Here is an 18,920-nt window from a genome sequence, read left to right on the forward strand (position 1 = left end):
AACCCCAACAACAACACATATAGCAACTCATATAATATACATTATCCATAAACTCAACATTAACCCTAACAACAATCAACTAACCTAAACATGCATGTCTACCCCATAACCCCTCATAGAACTTGTGTAAAACATGGGATAAGCTAAAGATCTACCCTTACCTCTTGAGGATCAAGAGGGGAGGCGACCTAAACTTGGAGAAATGGAGGAAGAAAGCTCCGGGGTCTCCAAACTTCAAATCTTGATCTTTAGCTCCAAAAATCCTCAAAACCAAGTTAGCACTCGTTAAAACTTGAAAGATTTGAGGAAAATCATCAAAACCAATCATGGAAGGGCATGGACTCACCGTTGACCGAAAATAGGGGAGAAAGCTCGCCCATTTTTGGCCATGGGGCCTTTTATAGGTGGCTGGCCAGACCACTTTCGGAAGCCAAAGGTGACTCCAAAACTCCACCAAGTTCGGCGGCCGAACATGAGGTTCGGCGGCCGAACCTGGATTTCCCTCTATGGTCATTTTCATTCAAAACTCAATTTCTTTCTTACTTAAAACCTTAAAACACTTGAAAACATTTTATAAAAACATGATTTTACCCTTCTAGAGGTTTCCAACATCCGAGATTTCACTGGACGGTAGGAATTCTGATACCAGAGTCTAGCCGGGTATTACAATAGAGATACGGAGAAATAGGATCCCCTGTCGAAGACCTCTACTAGGTACAATAGGACCAATCCAATCACCATTAAAATTGATATTGTAAGAAACTTCCGAAAAGTACATAGTCAACCACTTAATCCATTGAGTAGAAAAATCAAATTGTTCCAGCATGTCTTTTAGAAACTCCCACTCTACCATATCATAAGCCTTAGAAATATCAATTTTAAGTGCACAATTACCATTGTTTCTGCCCTTATTAATTTTCATATTGTGAATCATTTCAAATGCAATCATAACATTATCGGTAATCAATCGATGAGGGATAAAGACAGACCGATTCTCAGAGATAATCATAGGAATGACCCTTTTAAATCTGTTCGCCAAAGTTTTAGCGAGAATCTTATATAACACATTACATAATGCAATTGGATGAAAGTTTTTAACAGTTTCAGAGCTATCCACTTTAGGGATCAAAACAATTATTGTTTCAGTAAGAGAAGAAGGAAAAGTACTTTGTTGAAACCATAGACGACAACCATCGGAAACATCATTGCCAATCAAATGCCAAAATCTCTGGTAAAATGCAGGATTTAATCCATCCCGCTCATGTGTCTTGTCTGGATGCATCTAAAAAAGAGCAGCTCTAAATTTCTCATTCGAAAAAGGAGCACAAAGATCAACATTATCGGCATCACTAATCAAGGGCGGCACCAACTCAAAAACTCGTTCACAATCTACAAAATCGCCATAAAAAATGGACTGAAAATAATGCAAAACATGATTTTTAATTTCCTGTTCATTCTCGATCCAGGTACCCGACGACTCCTTTAATTTAGTAATATGGTTCATTTTTCGTCTATCATTAATTTATGCATGAAAAATTTTGTATTTCGGTCCCATTAAAATTTGCTCAATCACCATATACACACCTTTTTTATTAAGTCAAATCATAATTTGATTCTATTAAATCATAATCTCAAAAATTTAATAAAAACTTTATTTTCGTATGGTAAATTTTATTGCATTAAAATTCAGATGACAAAAATTATAGAAACTGTCTAAATACATCAAAGATTTTTAAACAAGAATCTAAGTATAAATTTGATTATAAATTTATATTTCCCCCTTTATCAATATATAAAACATATGGATTACATAAGTATTAACACATAACATTTGTTTTCATATATTTCAGATATTAGGTAACCAACACAAGCTAATAGAGATCTTTAAATTTGTGCATGATTATTTCTCTCAAATTTTACTTTTGAAACTACAATTTTTTTTCCAGAAATTCTATAAAATCATTAAAGTTTTGTTACCATTATAGAAAAAAAAAATTAAATACTAAAGTAGAAGAAGATTAAGTTCTCCACGTTATTTTCCATCTTGCAGTTGAATCATACGACAGTTGTTTGAGACAAAACTCATTCAAAGAAAATCATGATTTGCATAATCAATAAAAGCAAATTCACTATTTTCAGTATGATAGACAAAACCTGAAGCTTTTCTCAAACAACTAGAGAAAGAACAATTCTAAACTATGATGAAGAACAATTGGTGGACTGAGACTTCAAATTTACCAGGTGTACTACTCCAAATCTGCCCATGCTGATACTCCTCTCAAGGGCATTCAACAAATAGGATGAAATTCTAAAAATTAAAGTTTTTAGATTAAAGTAATGTAATTTCTTCTAGGCATAACAATGTGAGATTCATCTCTGCCCTTGGCTCGGTAACAGCAATCGATTAGGTGAAACGGTTCTACAAAATTTGTTGTTTCAATACAGATATAGTACTCGGATCGTGCCAGCCATGAAATTCGTATTGCATGGCGAGATTACTCTACCACTCTATAAATAGACATTAAATGAAAATCAAAGAAATTTAGTAATAGCAAGTATGGCTACTATTGCATATGCAACAAGGCTTCTCAAGTTATATATAGACACCAACGCCTAAGAATATTAAGAAAACCTTTATATAGACACCTGCTTCTGGGGAGCCCTGCCGTCGTAGAAGACCGCATCCATGCGGCGAACTAGAGAACAAGGAACCTCGAGAGTAGACCGATAAGAGAAGAGCTATCTAGTATTCAAGAGCAACCGCGTCCGCGTCGTCCACCATTTTTTGCGAACTATATATATAGGTATAATAGCATATATAGGCAATACATCAAGTGGTAGGCTTACTATCTAGCATTAGATCCTAAACATGCTCGAGTATTTTCTCATAACCAACTAACGTAGGAGTGGATTAATTGCAATTTGGTGAGCTTTTGGAGGGAGACAATGAGAACACAAGGCATTGATTGAGGTGAATTGGGATTGGGATTATTGGAAGACAGGCAAAAACACATTAGGACGAAACTAGTGAAGGGTTAATATAAAGAGAAAAAAGAAATGGAGGGCAGCCAGTAGAAAATGCCATTGTTTAGAGAAAATTAACAAAATAATCAAGAGTAGCTAGCCCACAAGTTTTAGAAGATAGAAAACTATGTTCATGTTTATAAATTATTTATAGGATGCCTAAAATGCTGGTAAATCTTGAATTACACACCTTCACTCTTATGGCATGGGATTTATTTTTCACAATTTAATAACTTATTGTGCCTTATCTAGGTATAACCGAATTGAAGTAATCAAATTTGATTATTTTAGTGAGTGAAAATTCAATTTTTCATTTAATTAGATGATTTTAATGTCCTTATTTATTGATTTTAAATCAAAATTACGGATTATATCAGAATATTTAACGAATTAAGCTTTTTTTTTTTCAAATTTTCGCATCAAGTCGAAATTTAAATCATTGGTTCCGCCTAATAGTATCGTTCATTAACTGGAAATTTTGATTTTTTTTTTGTAAACATTGAATTATTTTAATTTAAATTAAATAAAAATTAGAAATTATTTGGTAGTCCAAATTGGGTAAAATTGATTTCAGGCGGAAGCGCTGATTTCAAATTGTAGCATTAGCACAGATAATGAGCGAATGGTACAAAGTGTGTGCGATTAAAGCTGAGCATTTGGTTGGTAAACCATAAATCAATTAATTAAAACGCTTTGGAAAGATAATCAAATGGAGTCAAAATATTAAAAATACCAAATATAATCAAATCAGACCGGCGATATGAAAATTATTAATCTAAATTTAGTAAGAAGTGATATATCTTTAACCAATGCATTAATTTCATTAGAATTCAAAGAAAATGCAAATGAAATATAGCGTTACTAAATATGATTTATAACAACAAATAAAATTGTAAGCATTTAAGGGAAATAAATCAGACATAATACTGATTATTTATAAAAAGATAATGTGTTATAATAATAAAATAACAATAATATTGAGAAGCCAATCATTTAATCTGTAACTGGATTAAAGATGTGAAAAATATGTACATACAATCATGTCCAGAAAAAGACTACATAAAAACAGATTAGGGTATTTTTACCCAGACGCAGGCACTCAGCAATCATGCATACAGCAGGAATATGAATTATTTTCCAATCCAAAACAATCAATAATTGCTAAATTACGGATTTGAATTGATTTTTGTGTTTAATTTACACCATCATGTGTATATACACATCAAACACAACAGATGAAAATATGCAACTTTAAGCATCTGGTTGAAGTGGACTGATCCATTGACTGCTAACTGATATGGTACTGCTGTGAGAAGGCAAGGTTGCTGCATATCATCATCTTGGATTTCATGCAATGGATTTCAGCATTCTTAAGGGTAAATCCATGAAGAAATGGCAATGGTAACCCCTTCAAGAGGGGTAAGTTCACATATGGAAGGAAGATGGTTTCAACGACTGCATAAGCTATCGGCTGCGAATGGTAACAAAAGCTCTGTGAGATTAGACTGATTTAGATACCATTTACCAGTCACCCCAGAAATAAACAAGTTAATCTCACAAGAGATGATGCTTCAAAGAAGAGAAATCAGACAGAATCTTGTTTCCATTCCCATTTAATAGAAAATATTATGAATTAATAACAATGCTTAGGGAAATATGTACACTGTAGGTAACATGTTCAATCATGCGCATGGCTTCGAGCTTTAACCCATAGCCTCAACACAGACGACAATAACATAGAAAATTGACTAAAGCGCAAACTGGCCAATGATTAAAAGTTGCATATATCAACAAATCCAATGTGAGATTCAGTATTAACATACCGAAACTAGAGGCACATGCAGGTCCCCTATATTGCTCCAATTATAAGACACAGTAAAGTTTTTCAACTTGAGGATACCGGCTAGCTTATTTCTCAAAATATGTGGAGAGCATGAAGCATTAACTACCTGCACCAAAATGTGAGTGGATAAAAGGTAATGAGAAGTAGTTTGTGAAATTACAGCGAAAAGGGAAAGAAAATATAATCTTACATACCAATGAGACAGATGCAACTGGTATAACTTCATCAGCATCCAAAACATTAACTGTCACATCTAGATAAATGGTCACATCAAGGTCGTTCTCCACAATTTTAATCACTGGAGGAGAAGTTAGTGATATATTAAGTTTCATGCCATCGTTCGGATACACCTCGTAGAGTTGAGGATATATGTATCTCCATGTTGTTGTGTTTAAGAGGGATTGATTTGGAAATCTATCCACTGTCCAATGCATATAACCTGCCTGACCGAAGAAATTAGCCAAAGAACTGTGAGCTTAACTGCTTAACCACAATAACATTATATGTCATGCGATAGCACATCTCCATGAGAGTGCACAATGGCTGATGTATATGAGTTTGCACTATGTTTATTGAAATAGAAAATATGAAACAATTACATTCTGCCTGTTTTTTCCATTTATTTTGAAAGATCGTTTTACTAATTTTACAGAAACTTCTCAAAGAGAAAAAGGATGCAGTACGTACTAGTGTTATCATGTCAAAGTTCATAATGTAGTTGAGCAAGAACTTACATTGAAATATACTACTGCAGCTGTATTAAAAACATTTTCATGTAATGAAATTCCAATCATCTTAGCTGGACAGTTTGATGAATCAGAAGCTTGCAATCCCTTGTAGTAATAACTGGGAATTAAAACATTGTCCCTCGTCATGAATAGACCATTGATATCAATTTCAATTGAAGAATTAACCAAAACAGGGTTGCCTGTAAAAGTGACATTCATTGCAGAAACATGATCTACTGAGACTTGTTTTGGAAGTGATTGTAATCGGGAATCAAGTTTTGATATCCCTTCTTTGATTTTCTTAGAAATAGCATTTTCTACTGCAGATCCTATTGGACCTTCGAAAGCATCTACCACCCTGCAAGACATGAGGATAAAATTGAAATTGGGATATAACCAGCAAAATAACTTGCACGTTGCTGTAGTGTTGTCTTGTCTTGTACAATGCCATAGTTAACCTTTACTTTGGACATCCATATGCTTCTTCCTTTTAGGGCCGTCACCATAACCAGTAGTTAAAAACTAAATTTGAGATCATATTATGCAGTATAATTTGTTTAGTATTGGAACTTAAAATCTTTTATGGAGATATCCATTTTCCAGGAGAGACAGATAGAACATCCATATGCAGTGATATCTTAATACCAACAGGAATAGCAACAACAAATTCTAAGGAATTGAAATAAGTGAAATTTTGGATCTATATCCAACAAGTCACACATACCACGAAAAAGTATTTTGTTTTGGTTCGACCAATAACTATATAGGACACAACGAACAGTATAAATCTAGAAACATTTTCCCCCAGATCTATTGCAGGAAGATGTAACTTTATTTTATTTTATTTTTTTGAAAAAAGAGAAGAAGAAGAAGAAACACCTAAAAGTATCAAGTGAGACTACCGTCTTTACTAGAACAAGAGAAACAATTAGTTTCTCAAGGATTAACTGGTGTGAGAGAGGAAGCTTACACTTGATAAAGCCAAGATGCTCCACCATCCATCTTAATAGAGATATCTTTCACATAGCATCCACAATCCAAGAGAGACAAAGTGAGGGTTCCATCTTGTTCTTCTGAAGTAACAGTAAGCCCAACTTCCATATCTTTAACCTTTGCAGAAACAAAGTCATCATTTTTGTTTTATGGATTTGAAAATCAAAGAGATTTTTATTGTGCCACATATGAAAAAAAAATAAATTAAAATGACAGAAAATAAATGACACATCACAAAACCTTTTTTCCTATGAAAGTAAATACCATAAAAATGATAACAGAAGCAAAATTAGTATTTTATTGTACTGCATATTTAATTCTTTGTTGTTTGACTTTGACTATTGCACTCATTTTATTATAGGTTAATTAATCTGACTCTGCAACTTAGAACTCTATGCTCATGATGCATACACATCCCTCACATCCCAGTTTCATCACAATAATGCATCAAAGAAGATAATGACCATTGTACTTGCTGCCTGCTTTTTCAGTTCCCTGAAGTAATAGCCCTCGGTAAGGGCAGATGCTTCTCTTAAAAAATTGAATAAGATAAACTGCACACTTTGCTATTCAGAAGATGTAAAACTAGAGTGGTTATATAATCAACTGCTCTTCATCGAATGTTGAATAGGTCACTAAAAAGCTTTTAATATTGGAACTCTCCGAAACATGGGAATGCGTAGCCAAGCAGAGGTGTAAGAATAAAGAAATTCTCAGATGTATTAAGTGGAAATAATATCATGGAAATTACATAATAGAAGTGGCTTTTGTATTTTGCAACTTAAAGAAGGTCATTTACTCTTGTTTGGATTGAGGAAAATGGAGAGAAGAGAAAAGAAAAGAAATTTCCTTAGTTTCTCTTGTTTGCATATTAGGTAGATGAGAAAAAAAAAAACTCTTCAACTCTATTTAACCCAAAGCATTTCTCTCCAAATCGGTAGAAAAATGGAGAAAAAAATTGAAAAGGAATGAGTGTTATGTGTATTCATTTCTCTAAACCTCTCTTTCTTAGTTTGTAACGATATACAATAGTCATTTCTCATCTTTCCCTTCAAGAGAGATTGCATTTCTCTCATTCTATTCATTTCTCCTTTTTAATGTCTCTTCATTTCCTCACACATTGAAGCATCCAAACCAAGGGTTAGTCACAAGCCCCATTAAGGATTTGACAAGATAGGTTATGAACTCTCCAGTAATATTGTATCCCTCTTGTGTCAGAACACCAAAATCATAAATTAATATGCACTTCGACTTTAGTTCATTAAATTATGCAAGTAACATTGCTAAATGCTAACCTTTTGCCTCCTTAATGTTTCCCTCTTCCCTAGCATAATTGAATTTTAACAGATGCACAATTCCCCAGTGGCACAACCTTGAAAATGAATCTTAATACACGTCTCTTCTTCTCAAGCTTGATAAAATTTGCAACGATAATGTCACATCAAAGAACAAAACAAAGCAATCAACAACATAAACATTTATTAAACTCTTAAGCCAACAAAAAGAATTTTGCCCTTGCCTACCTTAACCGAGGCATCTCCACTATCCGAAATAACAACTATCCAACTTTTATAAGAGTACCGCCAATTCATGGTCAAATCCGCGGTAGCACCTGAAGCAAGTAGAACTATACCTGTCGCTCCGGTTTCAACAGATGAAGGAGCAATCACACTATTAATGGTGATGTTTGAAAGAACCACATGGACTCTGCCCAGAAGTGGGATTTTCACGTACTTCTCTATGTCTGGCAGTTGAAGTGGAATCATGGAGGATACTGCCTTTTTTATTAGCATATCCTTGGCAAAATCAATGCCTTTATCCGACAAGATCACAGATGTATATCCTTGTTCATTGGATTGTGGGTGGGTACTTGCAGGAATCAATACAAGTGACAAAACTAGAAAGCAAATAAGGGATGCCATGAAATTCAAGAAGATATCCATGTAAGATAAGATGATTAAATCATAAAACAGACCATGAAAATCCACTGAGAGAAGCAGCTAAGAAAACCTTTTGGGCGAAAGCAACGGGCGAAGGGTTCAGGTCATACGTGCACGAAACGGGTTTAAAGATTTTGGCGTGAAGTCCATTATTTTGATTTATAGTCGGCTTGGATTTTAAGAGCTGACAACAAGAACCACGCGCGTCTAGCTCGCGTTACAGAGACGGTCTATTGTCGATGTTTAAGGCGCGTGATTCTTCTTTTGCCGGCAACAGAAGAATCTATACGAACGACCAACAAGGGAATAGTTGATTAAACAACAGAAGCCATTAAATTAAACCATAAACTCAAACTCGATTTCCTTTCCCTTTCCACGAAAGGTTTTTCACCAATTCTAGTGTAAAAAACAAGGAAAAGAACAAACTTTTTAGTAGATAATTCACATGAGAGGATGAATTTTGACAAATATTCTATGAAACCAACATGATACCAGCACACCAACTGGTAGCATTTCCATTGGACAACTGCATAAACCTACACATATCCAGTGGAATTATTTGTAATCAGTGAACGAGTAAAGATCAATTGCAGGAACTTGAACTTCTGTTGAAAATCTGCGTTTTAAGAAACAGGAGAGCTTGGCAATCATGGTCATAAGCCATCCTTTCCCGATGACCAAGGAGGCCTCATGTTCTCGCTACTCCCTCCAGGGGATTAAAACTAGTAGATGCCCTTAACCATCTCACTTGGAAGACCCACACGAAAAGAGAGGTAGAAATCATCATGAACAAATCCTACAAATACTTGGAATGTGAACCTCTGCTTCAATCCTGTCATCTTGTTAACACTAGCATGGTACCACGCAAAAATACAAATAAAGGAAGATAATCACAACTTTTATTGTCCTGAAGGGCAAATAACAAATTTGAGAGCTTCATATACCTCTTTTGCTTCCTCATCGTTCCTAACCTAATATTTTTCTGTGAAAAAAAAAAAAAAAAACAAAGTCTCCTTCCACAAGACCCATTTACCCCCACCAGAGTTGAGGAAGGATAGATGTCCTATATTTCAATGACCCACTCGCACAAGGCATGATATACAAATACTATTACACAGAAATCAACGGTGGTAGAAGTGGGAATACAAGAAAGCAAACCCCAATAATCCAAATGTATAAAAGAACCAGAAAGCTCAACCCTGCCTGGTTACAGGGCAACATCCCTATTGGATCTTCTAGTATTGCTCCTGATTTCCTTCGCCATGCTACAGTCGATCTTTCTTTGTCATCAACCCATTGGTAATTAATAAAAAATGGCTTCGCCAATTTTATCACAAGAAATAATCGGGTGCAGGTTTCTTTGCAGGCGTGCCCCTTGATTCCTGCATTTAATTTGAACTTTTCAGTGGCTTATTAATGTACATCAGACACGTAAACACACGCACACAAAAAAAAAGGGGCATTGAAGGACAAGTAAAATCAGAAATTGCAATTGATGAGACAGAGAACGCAACCTCACAGCAACCCTATATGTTTAAACTACTCGAGCATTTGCATACACACTCGGTGGTCTCTCAGAGAAGCATATCAATAATCTTATAGTGCTAGTAGTTCACGAAGCTCACAAGGATGTAGACACAGAAAGCATACGATAGAAATCATAGCATTAGCATCAGATCGAATTCTTTACAATAACACTGCACAGCATACAGTTACTCATTTGTTAAATGATTTTTTGCATTTTTCAACCACTGTATGCCTGTAATAACAAAGAATATCACATGCCCATTGTCAATAAGCCTTCATACTGCCCCACTTATACTTAGAATGATCAATGCCAAACAGTTTCTTTTTCCATTTATGGGATCAATTTTGGATAACATATACCAACCTGTGGAGCTGCCTCAAAAACACGAAATCGCTTGTTAAGGTTCTCATCCAACTCCAAGATTGCAGCCACATTACCACATCTGTAGCAAATCCAATAGAGAAATCATTAGTATGAGATAGACGAAGGGAGAAATTCAGAAGCCGATTTACCTGTAACAGTAGTTTGGAGCCGACCAGACAGTAACTATTTGGTTATTGAACATCCATTTGTATCCTTCCATTACCAATTGATGGGCACGGCAAATATAGTCTATATTGTTTGAATGGTTGAAAGAAGTGACCACACTGCCACCAAATAAAAAACCAGCACCACGCGGACTCAAACCCCAACCATCCACAATATCTTCAGGATCTGACCATAGAAGATCACACATGGCACCATCATGAGGCACTTCTTGCTTTCGATCAATTGTTCGGATCTGGAAAAGGATCTCAATGGTAATTTCCTATGTATAACTTCAGAAAAGCAAGTGAACATTCAGAATGGATTGTTACCTGATCCAATGTTGATATGGCAGGAGACAGACCACCATGAACACTAAAAATCCGATTCTCAATGAGAGCTGACAAACTGTAAAATCAGGAGTAGCAAGCTTTATAGGAACCAACTTAAGATACAGGAGGAAATAAAAATGAAAAGAAAAGGGAAGATAAACATCATTACAAGTAACTACCAGAAGCCCAATTGCTGTTTGCCATGATACAGGGGAAGGCAGTATATAATGCAGTAAAACTTGCTAACTCAATGTTAGCAATGTTTAGCCTAATAATGCAAGCAGTACCTACTCATTGACAATCAGTTCAATAGAGTTGTCATAAGACAACTGAACATTTTTAAGACACAATATAAGGAAGATTAGTATATATTTCATTGTAGTTAAAATGGTGAACTCCTACATATTTCAAGCTGTAATCATCAAAGCTTATCAAAATGTAGATAAATCAGAAATGAGATAAATCAAATAATGAAATCAATAGAAGCTTACAACTACACGATTTATATATTTAAATTTTAAATACTACCTTTTAACTTATCAGAATAATTACCCCATTTGTTTATTTTTACATTAATCCTAGATTTTCAAGTTTTTAAATATATCATACATATACATTATAATTTTTTCTATATTTTTTAGCAAAATTTGCAATATTGTTATTATCATAAATATGAGCAAATTTGTATATATTATTCAATATAATGTTCTCATAGTAAATGTATTTCTATTATTTGTATTCACAACTTCTCAAAGATGGATCATGCCTTCAAATATGAAGCTTAAAAAACATAAATCAACCTATTAAATTGTTAAATAATTTTAATCATTCTCATATCTATAACTAGGTGAAGAAAATGTTACATTTAAAATTAAAATAGCATGGATACTAGACTTAACAATATATTAAAAAGGTCATATATAACATCAGGAAATAGTTTTTTTTAAAGAATATTTTACATGGTTATGATCTTACAAGTCAAGTTTATACATCCCTCATTATTCTAGGTTAAAAATGCGAGCTTAACAACCTTGATTTGTTCCCAACAATAACCAAGTAGGCAAATCAAAATCAGGGACCTGCCAGTTGGATGACACAATAGTATGCTGGAAGTATGTTACTACGCAAAAAAGAAATATAAGCCACACTAAAATCTGACTTCCCAGCCATTGAAACTCAATTATGCACAAGAGAAGTATTATCCACATAGACCAACATCGAGCATCTGATTTCGCAGAAATGGGGGAGTCTGGAAATCAATTTTAGCAATGCCAGAAAAATAAAGCATTTGTTGATTGCTCCTACAGAAGACTATCTCAGGTGTAAGCATCCAAATTTATTGGGTGATTATAACCATCCAAATGAATAAAATTTATTTGATCACCCAAAAGATGTAGGATAAGTAAGTTCATCATGATTTGCAAATTGTACATATGCCCAAACATCCCCCACAGAGCGCAATGGATCCATAATTTTACATCATTCAACCTTGATTACAGAAAAGAGCCCCGTGTTTTCTCTAATCCACATTGACATACCTTAAGTAATCAAATATATCTGTGCAATATCTCCAAACATTCACAGAGCCATATTTACGTAGGCACTCATCATAAAATCCATACACCTGAGAAGAAGGATAGCTGATAAATAACTTTAAGCAATAGTATGTAAAAAAAGGAGTAGTTAAATAAATAACCTGTGTTATCTGACGGCTCTCATGATTCCCTCTAATAAGGGTTATCCGATCTGGATATCTCACCTGATAAATGCAAATTGCCAATATCAATACTAGTAGTAGCAGAAAGTAAGGAAGAAGAAGAAGTAAGATGACAAAACACTCATAGTAATAGTAGCGGCAGCAGAATGTAAATAACTAGGATTAACAATAATAGTAGCGGCTGTTGAAATTTAGAATAACTGAGAAGATATGATAACATAACAAGAGAAGGATATGCGAAGTTCAGATACTGAAAACCATATCCAATCCATACACAAAACATCAAACAGCTTCATTTCACACACCTGTGTTAACATAATATATATGATGTGAAACATCATGGGACACATTTAGGCACCACATATGAAACCTCGAAGTATGTCAATCACAAATATGTGACGTGGAAGCATAGTGCGCAAATGGAATGTAAGAATTTGGTTTCAATTAGATCAAGGGGGTTGGGCCTATTTGGGTTGAAGAAGGCCAAGCCCAAATGTAAAATTTCCACTCAAATTCAATATGGCAATGTGTGGAAGATCTCATATTTGTCTTAAAATTTGTGGGGCCATCTCAAAATTTTTTGATGTTTCTTATAATCCTATATGGGTTATGAGTTAAATAGACATCATTGACTAAAGATTCTCCTATATGAAGGACTTTTGCCAGCCACTGAGATAGACGAATTTTGTCATGTGTTTGCGTTCTCGATGAATTTTGTCATGTGTTTGTGTTCTTTTAAAAGTCCTAACTTGAGTTAAAAACTACCAATAATTCTTTATCCTTTGGCACGTGCAACTAATTATGGCAGCAAGTAGACTTCTATTTTTGTTTCTTATTTAGTTTATACTTTCTAGTTAAGTTACATTGTATTTTCCTAGTTCAAGTAGGTAGTTAAATTATTTTTGTAGGGTTTAGCAGTTGATTAAGTAGGATTCTTTCATAAACTTATAAATAACCCTCTATGTTATGTAATTTTCAGTTGTTGATTAACTAATATTCCTTTTTGTTTTCAACTTTTCTTTCTTATTCATTGCGCTATATTTTGTTTATTCCATCAAAATTTAAACTTCTGCTGGACATACCTTAGTGCTTCTAGGCTACCTAACGAATTTCTCTATTTGGTGTCTTTTAGGGACATCAGTTTTGTATTAGAATTCAGAACACATCAACATAAGAGTCCACTTTTACAGTAGGGTTTACAAGGTGCACAAGGCATCTTATTGATGACTGCTAAATCACTCATTATACAAGCACTAATCAAGCCAATGCTTTTGCTAATGATTCACATGATTTTCTCTTAACATGAGATTCTTCAATACTTTTCCCACAAGTTGTGCATGGAGTGATGATAAAGTGCCAAACTTGCAAATGGTGAAGAAGGATGATTGAATAGAATGCTTATTGGTGTTGAAATTGGATAAAAATGAAGCAATGGATGAAAGGAAAAGAAAAGAACATGCTGAAACCGCGAAGAAATTAATAAGAGGAGAAATAAACAATAAAGGATTTAAGGTACAAGGCTTCAAAAAGTGAGTAGAGATGGCAACAAATGAAAATTTGTAGCAGAAGTTGAAGAAAGTCACAGCACTCAAACTGTTCAACAGAAAATAGAAACAGCAAGCCAAGACCAAAAACAGTGCATAAACTGAATTCTAGATATCAGCAGAAAAGTGGGAGAGGTGAGCCACAAATAGACAGCCAACATCAAGTCAAAGCAAGCAAATCAGCAAAAACAAAAGCAAGGGGATTGAGCCAGCATTAGATTGCCAAAGCAAGCAGCAAATTGAAGCAGTAGATTATAACAATGATCCAACCAAGAACAGAAGGTGGCTTTTAGACAAATAAATGCAGAACAATGACAGTCAAAAACTGAAGTAAAGGTAGAAAAAATACTACCGATAAAGTGGTATTTAACCTCAATAGTAGCAGAAAGCCAAATTCAAAGTACTCAGCAAGCAGGATGAGCCAAAAAATAGACCAAGACTGAAAATGATAATTGTGCAGAGTGAAAAGGCCATTGTTATGCTGAATTGTTGAGGATTCAAGGAAGCCACATGAAGAATAGAAGCAGGCTGAGGCACTTTATCAAGGCAAGTGGCTAGAGTTGATTCCATCAGAAAAAGACAGCTGGCAGCTCCTCATATGCCAACACATGTACAGGGCAGAAGTTTGTGGTGATGCATGGTAGAGCATGGACTTTCAGCTGATGGCTCTATGTAGAAGGCAATTGATGACCAACATGGCTATTGGACAGGGAAGTGAGGTCAACTGCCTTCCAGAAGACCTCCTTCAAATGGCAGTACCGGTCCTAAGGCTCTGATACCATGTTGATTTTTAGAATAACAGAAAAGATAGGAGAAAATAGCAAGAAGAGGATAAAAGTAGCTTGGCTACCAAAAGCCTAGACCCATGGACACATCTGAAAGGGCTAATTTATTCATTTGTGTTGTCATTATACATAAGAGTCCATATTTATAATGGAAGATATGGGACATGAATGGCGTCCTATCAATGACCATAAACCACCCCTTTAAACAAGCATTAAAAAAAAAACATTGATTCCTAATAAATCACATGATTTTCTCATAACCATGAGTTTCTTTGATAGAAGTAAGTAATATTAGTAATTGAATGCTGAACAACTAGGAACATGGCAAATTATTGGTATCAACATTAGTAGTCTCTAGTCCATGATGCCACCTGCCTCATCCCTGCAGACACTAGCTCAAGGGCCTCGTAAACCCTGCGCCTAGTTAACAAACACAGACACAATAAATGACAGCACTTACGTATCTTCTTATGCAATTACTTCAATTAAGCCTTAGGAGAAAGGGAAAACACATTTTAATAAAGCCACTACCATCATACATATTGTCGAGATAAGGTAGCACAAAATTATTCAAATTGCTTGAATAAATTGCATAAGAACTCCAGAGTTAATCACAATATAGATGTGATAACCAAACGCTGGCATACACAGCAGCATCATAAGACATAATCAGAACAAACAGCTACTACAAAGTCAACAACCATTCTGCTTAAAATTAGATAAATGTAAAGGAATCCACCTAATCTGAACAAATGGGAAAAATAAGACATAAAACAGAAAGCAAAAAACATATTTTCCCACAGATAAGGACAGTACCTTAAGGGCTAGCAGAAGCAGAAATGTTTCAACAGAGTAAAATCCTCTGTCAACAAAATCTCCAAGAAACAAGTAATTTGTCTTAGGGCAATCCCCTCCTACTTTGAAAAGTTCTTTCATGTCATAGAACTGCCCATGGATATCTCCACATATCTGTGCACATAAAGAGCAATCGTTAAATATATAGTACAAGGTATCCAAAATTTAGCACAATTATTGCACATTAACCAAAAAATATATTCCAGGTGGATTATTTCCATGCAAACCTTGGCCGATATATTGGCACTTTCTATTTAACTAGGCAGGAAAGAAAAGATTGCAGCATGAAATAGATAAGCAACAAGTGGAATCAATTCAGTGCCAGCCATTACTTGAAACAAACATAATGTTTTGCTTTTGCCAGAACTCAGCAATTGAGCATGTGAAAAAGAGAAGCACCTCTTTTTTATCACATTAAACAGGTGATAAAATATATACAATTATGTAGAAAACAGAAAAACTTTGCTCCATAAGAGAATAAGAAATTCTACTCCTACCATGCACCACTGAAAAAATCCTTCCCTCAATATAGAGCATATAAGAAATATATTAGATTTAAAAGCACCACCAAGTTAAAATGGAGAAATAGGAAACAATTTTCACCAGCACCACTCTGAAAAGTTTGAAGCAATTAGGGTTAGCTCCATTTCAAAATTATATAAATCAAATTGACCTAGATAGTTTAGGAAGTACACCACAATCCAATTAACAGTACAAGGATCATGCAAATTGACCAGATTCAGGCCCAACATGGTCACTAATCCAATTTCAATAAACTTTTAGCTGAAACTCCAGGGCTCCACCTGGAACAACTGGTACACCACTGAACTCACATCAAAACATCATGCTAACCTGATGCTGCCTAGTTGAACTATACCTTTCCTAGAAATTACTTGCGCCTTTCACTGTGCACTGAAACATGCACACAATGAACTTCGGAAAAATGCTGTAGAACTTTCCTCAACCCCAAAAAATTAGTTAAGACCCAAAAAGTCACATAATTAATATCAGTCAAAATGGCTTCATAAATGAAGTGAAGAAATTGTTGCAGCAAAGCCACATAAGCTCCGACTAAACCAAAACCATCCCAGCACAATAAGACATCCAAGACCCAACAATTTCAAGGAGCTCTGTAACCTATGACAACAACAACTATAAATTCCTATAGAGATGGTAAATAGGCAAAGCTTATTCAAAGAAGAAGAAGAAGAAGAAGAACAAGAAGAGAGAAGCCTCAAAAAACTTTCCGGGATACCATTCCGCTTGAATCTTCAAAAGCATACCAAAAGTACCATAATGTAATGCGAAAAGCAGTGTTCTGTTCAGAAACCCTAAATCATAATTTACCCCCCCACCCACAAAATAAACCCACAGATTGCTGCAACGAAGATTGAAACCAGTCAGCTGCAAAGCTAAAAGCCATAGCAAGCTCTCATCTAAATCAGAATCAACCAAACTAAACGAAAATGCACAAATACAAACAAAATAGAATAGAAAATTTGTATGTATAAATACTAACAGTAACAGGGGCATCGACGCGCTGTACGTTGCTTTCTTCCACAAGAATTTCCATGGCTTTGAGGCAAAGAGCCTTCACTTCCGATTCCTTCAGTGGCTCGCATTTCTTTAGCTGCTCTATTTGCCTATCTAGGTCAGACATCTCCCTCTACCACTGTCTCGTTCCTCTCAGAAACCCTAAAAATTACAGGATTGAGAATTTGTAATCTCTCTCTCTTTGAATCTCAGCGGCTCTGCCTCTACTGCTTAAAGCATTTTCTCACTAGTCTGTCATATTTGCCGTTTGCTACTAGTACAATTTATACAATTCTGGTTCACTTCTTTCTTTTAGTCCTCGAAGTTGCCTGTTTTGACAATTTTATGCTCGTATTTCCTTAAATTTTTAGCTTTTGGCCCCCATCAGTTTGAACATTTCCTTTTCCACTTCAATATTAATTAAGAAAAATTATTATTTAATTATCTCTATATTTTAAAAAATATATTAAAATACTACTAATATTTTAAGATTTTAAATTTATTAATCATTTTTAAAAAATTTTAAAAAAATTTATTAATTGATTTTTTTATATTAAAAATATTTAAAAATTTTTTATAATATTTAAAATTAATTAATAATTTTTTTAAAATATTAAAAATATTTTAATATATTTTTTAAAATATAAAAATTAACTAATGAATTTTAATATATTATAAAAATTAAATAATTAATTTCCCAGTAAATCACTAACACTGACCGAAACGTTTCACTTTTTTGAAAAAAGAATGCGGAGTATATCCTGTCCAACTTTTCTTACGTAATAAATACATTATTGCGATAAAGCCAACTTTTCAAATCTGAAGGCTTAATTTGACGGATAATCCCTAGCCTAATCATTTCATTAAATTTCAATGTACATATTATCCTAGCCTAATCATTTCATTAAATTTCAATATACATTAATGAAATTAATCAATATTCAATGTTCCCAAATCCAAAAATTAAAATTTACCGTATAATTGTAAGTTTAGAGTTTAGATGAAAAGAAATATTATCCTTTTTTTTTATTTGCTAACGCCGTTTAACTGTTTTCTTATTGCTAACGACGTTTAATTGTCTTTCTATTACAATAACATATTTCTCACAATATCACATATTTCTGTCATATCACATATTTCTGTCATATAAATCCGTACGTACGAAAGTGTCAAACCTCTTTTCATGCTAAGCGACCATTTAATTTTTTCGACTGCAAAGTGATTGGAACTGCTATCTTTTATCACGTCACATCAACAAACTGAATTTCTCCTCACTGGACTCGGGTTCACATATTATTTAACATGCCTCGTGTGTCTAGATCAAAACCTATAGAGCTGAACTGTTCGACTTAAGTAACCTATAGAGCTGAACTGTTCGACTTAAGTAACTTCGCAGGCTCTGAACCGAATTTATTTTCTGGATGCCAGTCATCATTATTTAATTTTAATTTGAAATTACTTAACAGTAATTTGATAAAGTTATATTATTAAACTTTAAAAATGAAATTTCTTATTCAAACTTACCTTTCATCTGAAATGAATAATTTAAAAAAAAAATAGATGAATTTTTTTT

The 18,920-nt window shown here is 34.2% G+C and overlaps 2 protein-coding genes across 3 annotated transcripts; both read right to left on the reverse strand.

Moving 5' to 3' along the window:
- Positions 1-4,016: 4,016 nt before the first annotated feature.
- On the reverse strand, positions 4,017-8,789 carry LOC110611992 (putative BPI/LBP family protein At1g04970). Of its 2 annotated transcripts, none has more exons than XM_021752599.2 (6): positions 8,112-8,789; positions 6,566-6,705; positions 5,602-5,953; positions 5,062-5,310; positions 4,848-4,973; positions 4,017-4,495 (listed from the first exon to the last, which is right to left on the reverse strand). In XM_021752599.2, exons 1-6 carry the CDS (start codon positions 8,529-8,531, stop codon positions 4,313-4,315), a joined length of 1,470 nt encoding a protein of 489 aa, XP_021608291.2. In that variant the 5' UTR covers positions 8,532-8,789; the 3' UTR covers positions 4,017-4,312. The 2 variants fall into 2 exon arrangements, with proteins under 2 accessions (XP_021608291.2, XP_021608290.2); XM_021752598.2 differs by having other exon boundaries at positions 4,017-4,516.
- Positions 8,790-9,405: 616 nt separating this feature from the next.
- LOC110612339 (serine/threonine-protein phosphatase PP-X isozyme 2) lies at positions 9,406-17,641 on the reverse strand. Its single transcript, XM_021753095.2, has 8 exons — positions 17,334-17,641; positions 15,776-15,928; positions 12,610-12,672; positions 12,452-12,537; positions 10,914-10,989; positions 10,569-10,837; positions 10,420-10,498; positions 9,406-9,910 (listed from the first exon to the last, which is right to left on the reverse strand). The coding sequence occupies exons 1-8, from the start codon at positions 17,472-17,474 to the stop codon at positions 9,860-9,862; spliced, it is 918 nt and encodes a 305-aa protein (XP_021608787.1). The 5' UTR covers positions 17,475-17,641; the 3' UTR covers positions 9,406-9,859.
- Positions 17,642-18,920: the final 1,279 nt, after the last annotated feature.

The sequence above is a fragment of the Manihot esculenta genome, chromosome 3 (genome assembly GCF_001659605.2).
Source record: "Manihot esculenta cultivar AM560-2 chromosome 3, M.esculenta_v8, whole genome shotgun sequence".
NCBI classification, from domain to species: Eukaryota; Viridiplantae; Streptophyta; class Magnoliopsida; order Malpighiales; family Euphorbiaceae; genus Manihot; species Manihot esculenta.

Excerpts from the sequence above, each read along its gene's own strand:
- LOC110611992 (XM_021752598.2), bottom strand. The coding sequence starts at position 8,531 with ATGGATATCTTCTTGAATTTCATGGCATCCCTTATTTGCTTTCTAGTT. Across the intron at positions 5,311-5,601 it reads CTGCAGTAGTATATTTCAAT|GCAGGTTATATGCATTGGAC; the intron begins GTAAGTTCTTGC and ends TTCTTCGGTCAG. Across the intron at positions 4,974-5,061 it reads CAGTTGCATCTGTCTCATTG|GTAGTTAATGCTTCATGCTC; the intron begins GTATGTAAGATT and ends ATTTTGGTGCAG.
- LOC110612339 (XM_021753095.2), bottom strand. The coding sequence starts at position 17,474 with ATGTCTGACCTAGATAGGCAAATAGAGCAGCTAAAGAAATGCGAGCCA. Across the intron at positions 10,990-12,451 it reads GATATATTTGATTACTTAAG|TTTGTCAGCTCTCATTGAGA; the intron begins GTATGTCAATGT and ends CTGATTTTACAG. Across the intron at positions 9,911-10,419 it reads TTTTTGAGGCAGCTCCACAG|GAATCAAGGGGCACGCCTGC; the intron begins GTTGGTATATGT and ends AATTAAATGCAG.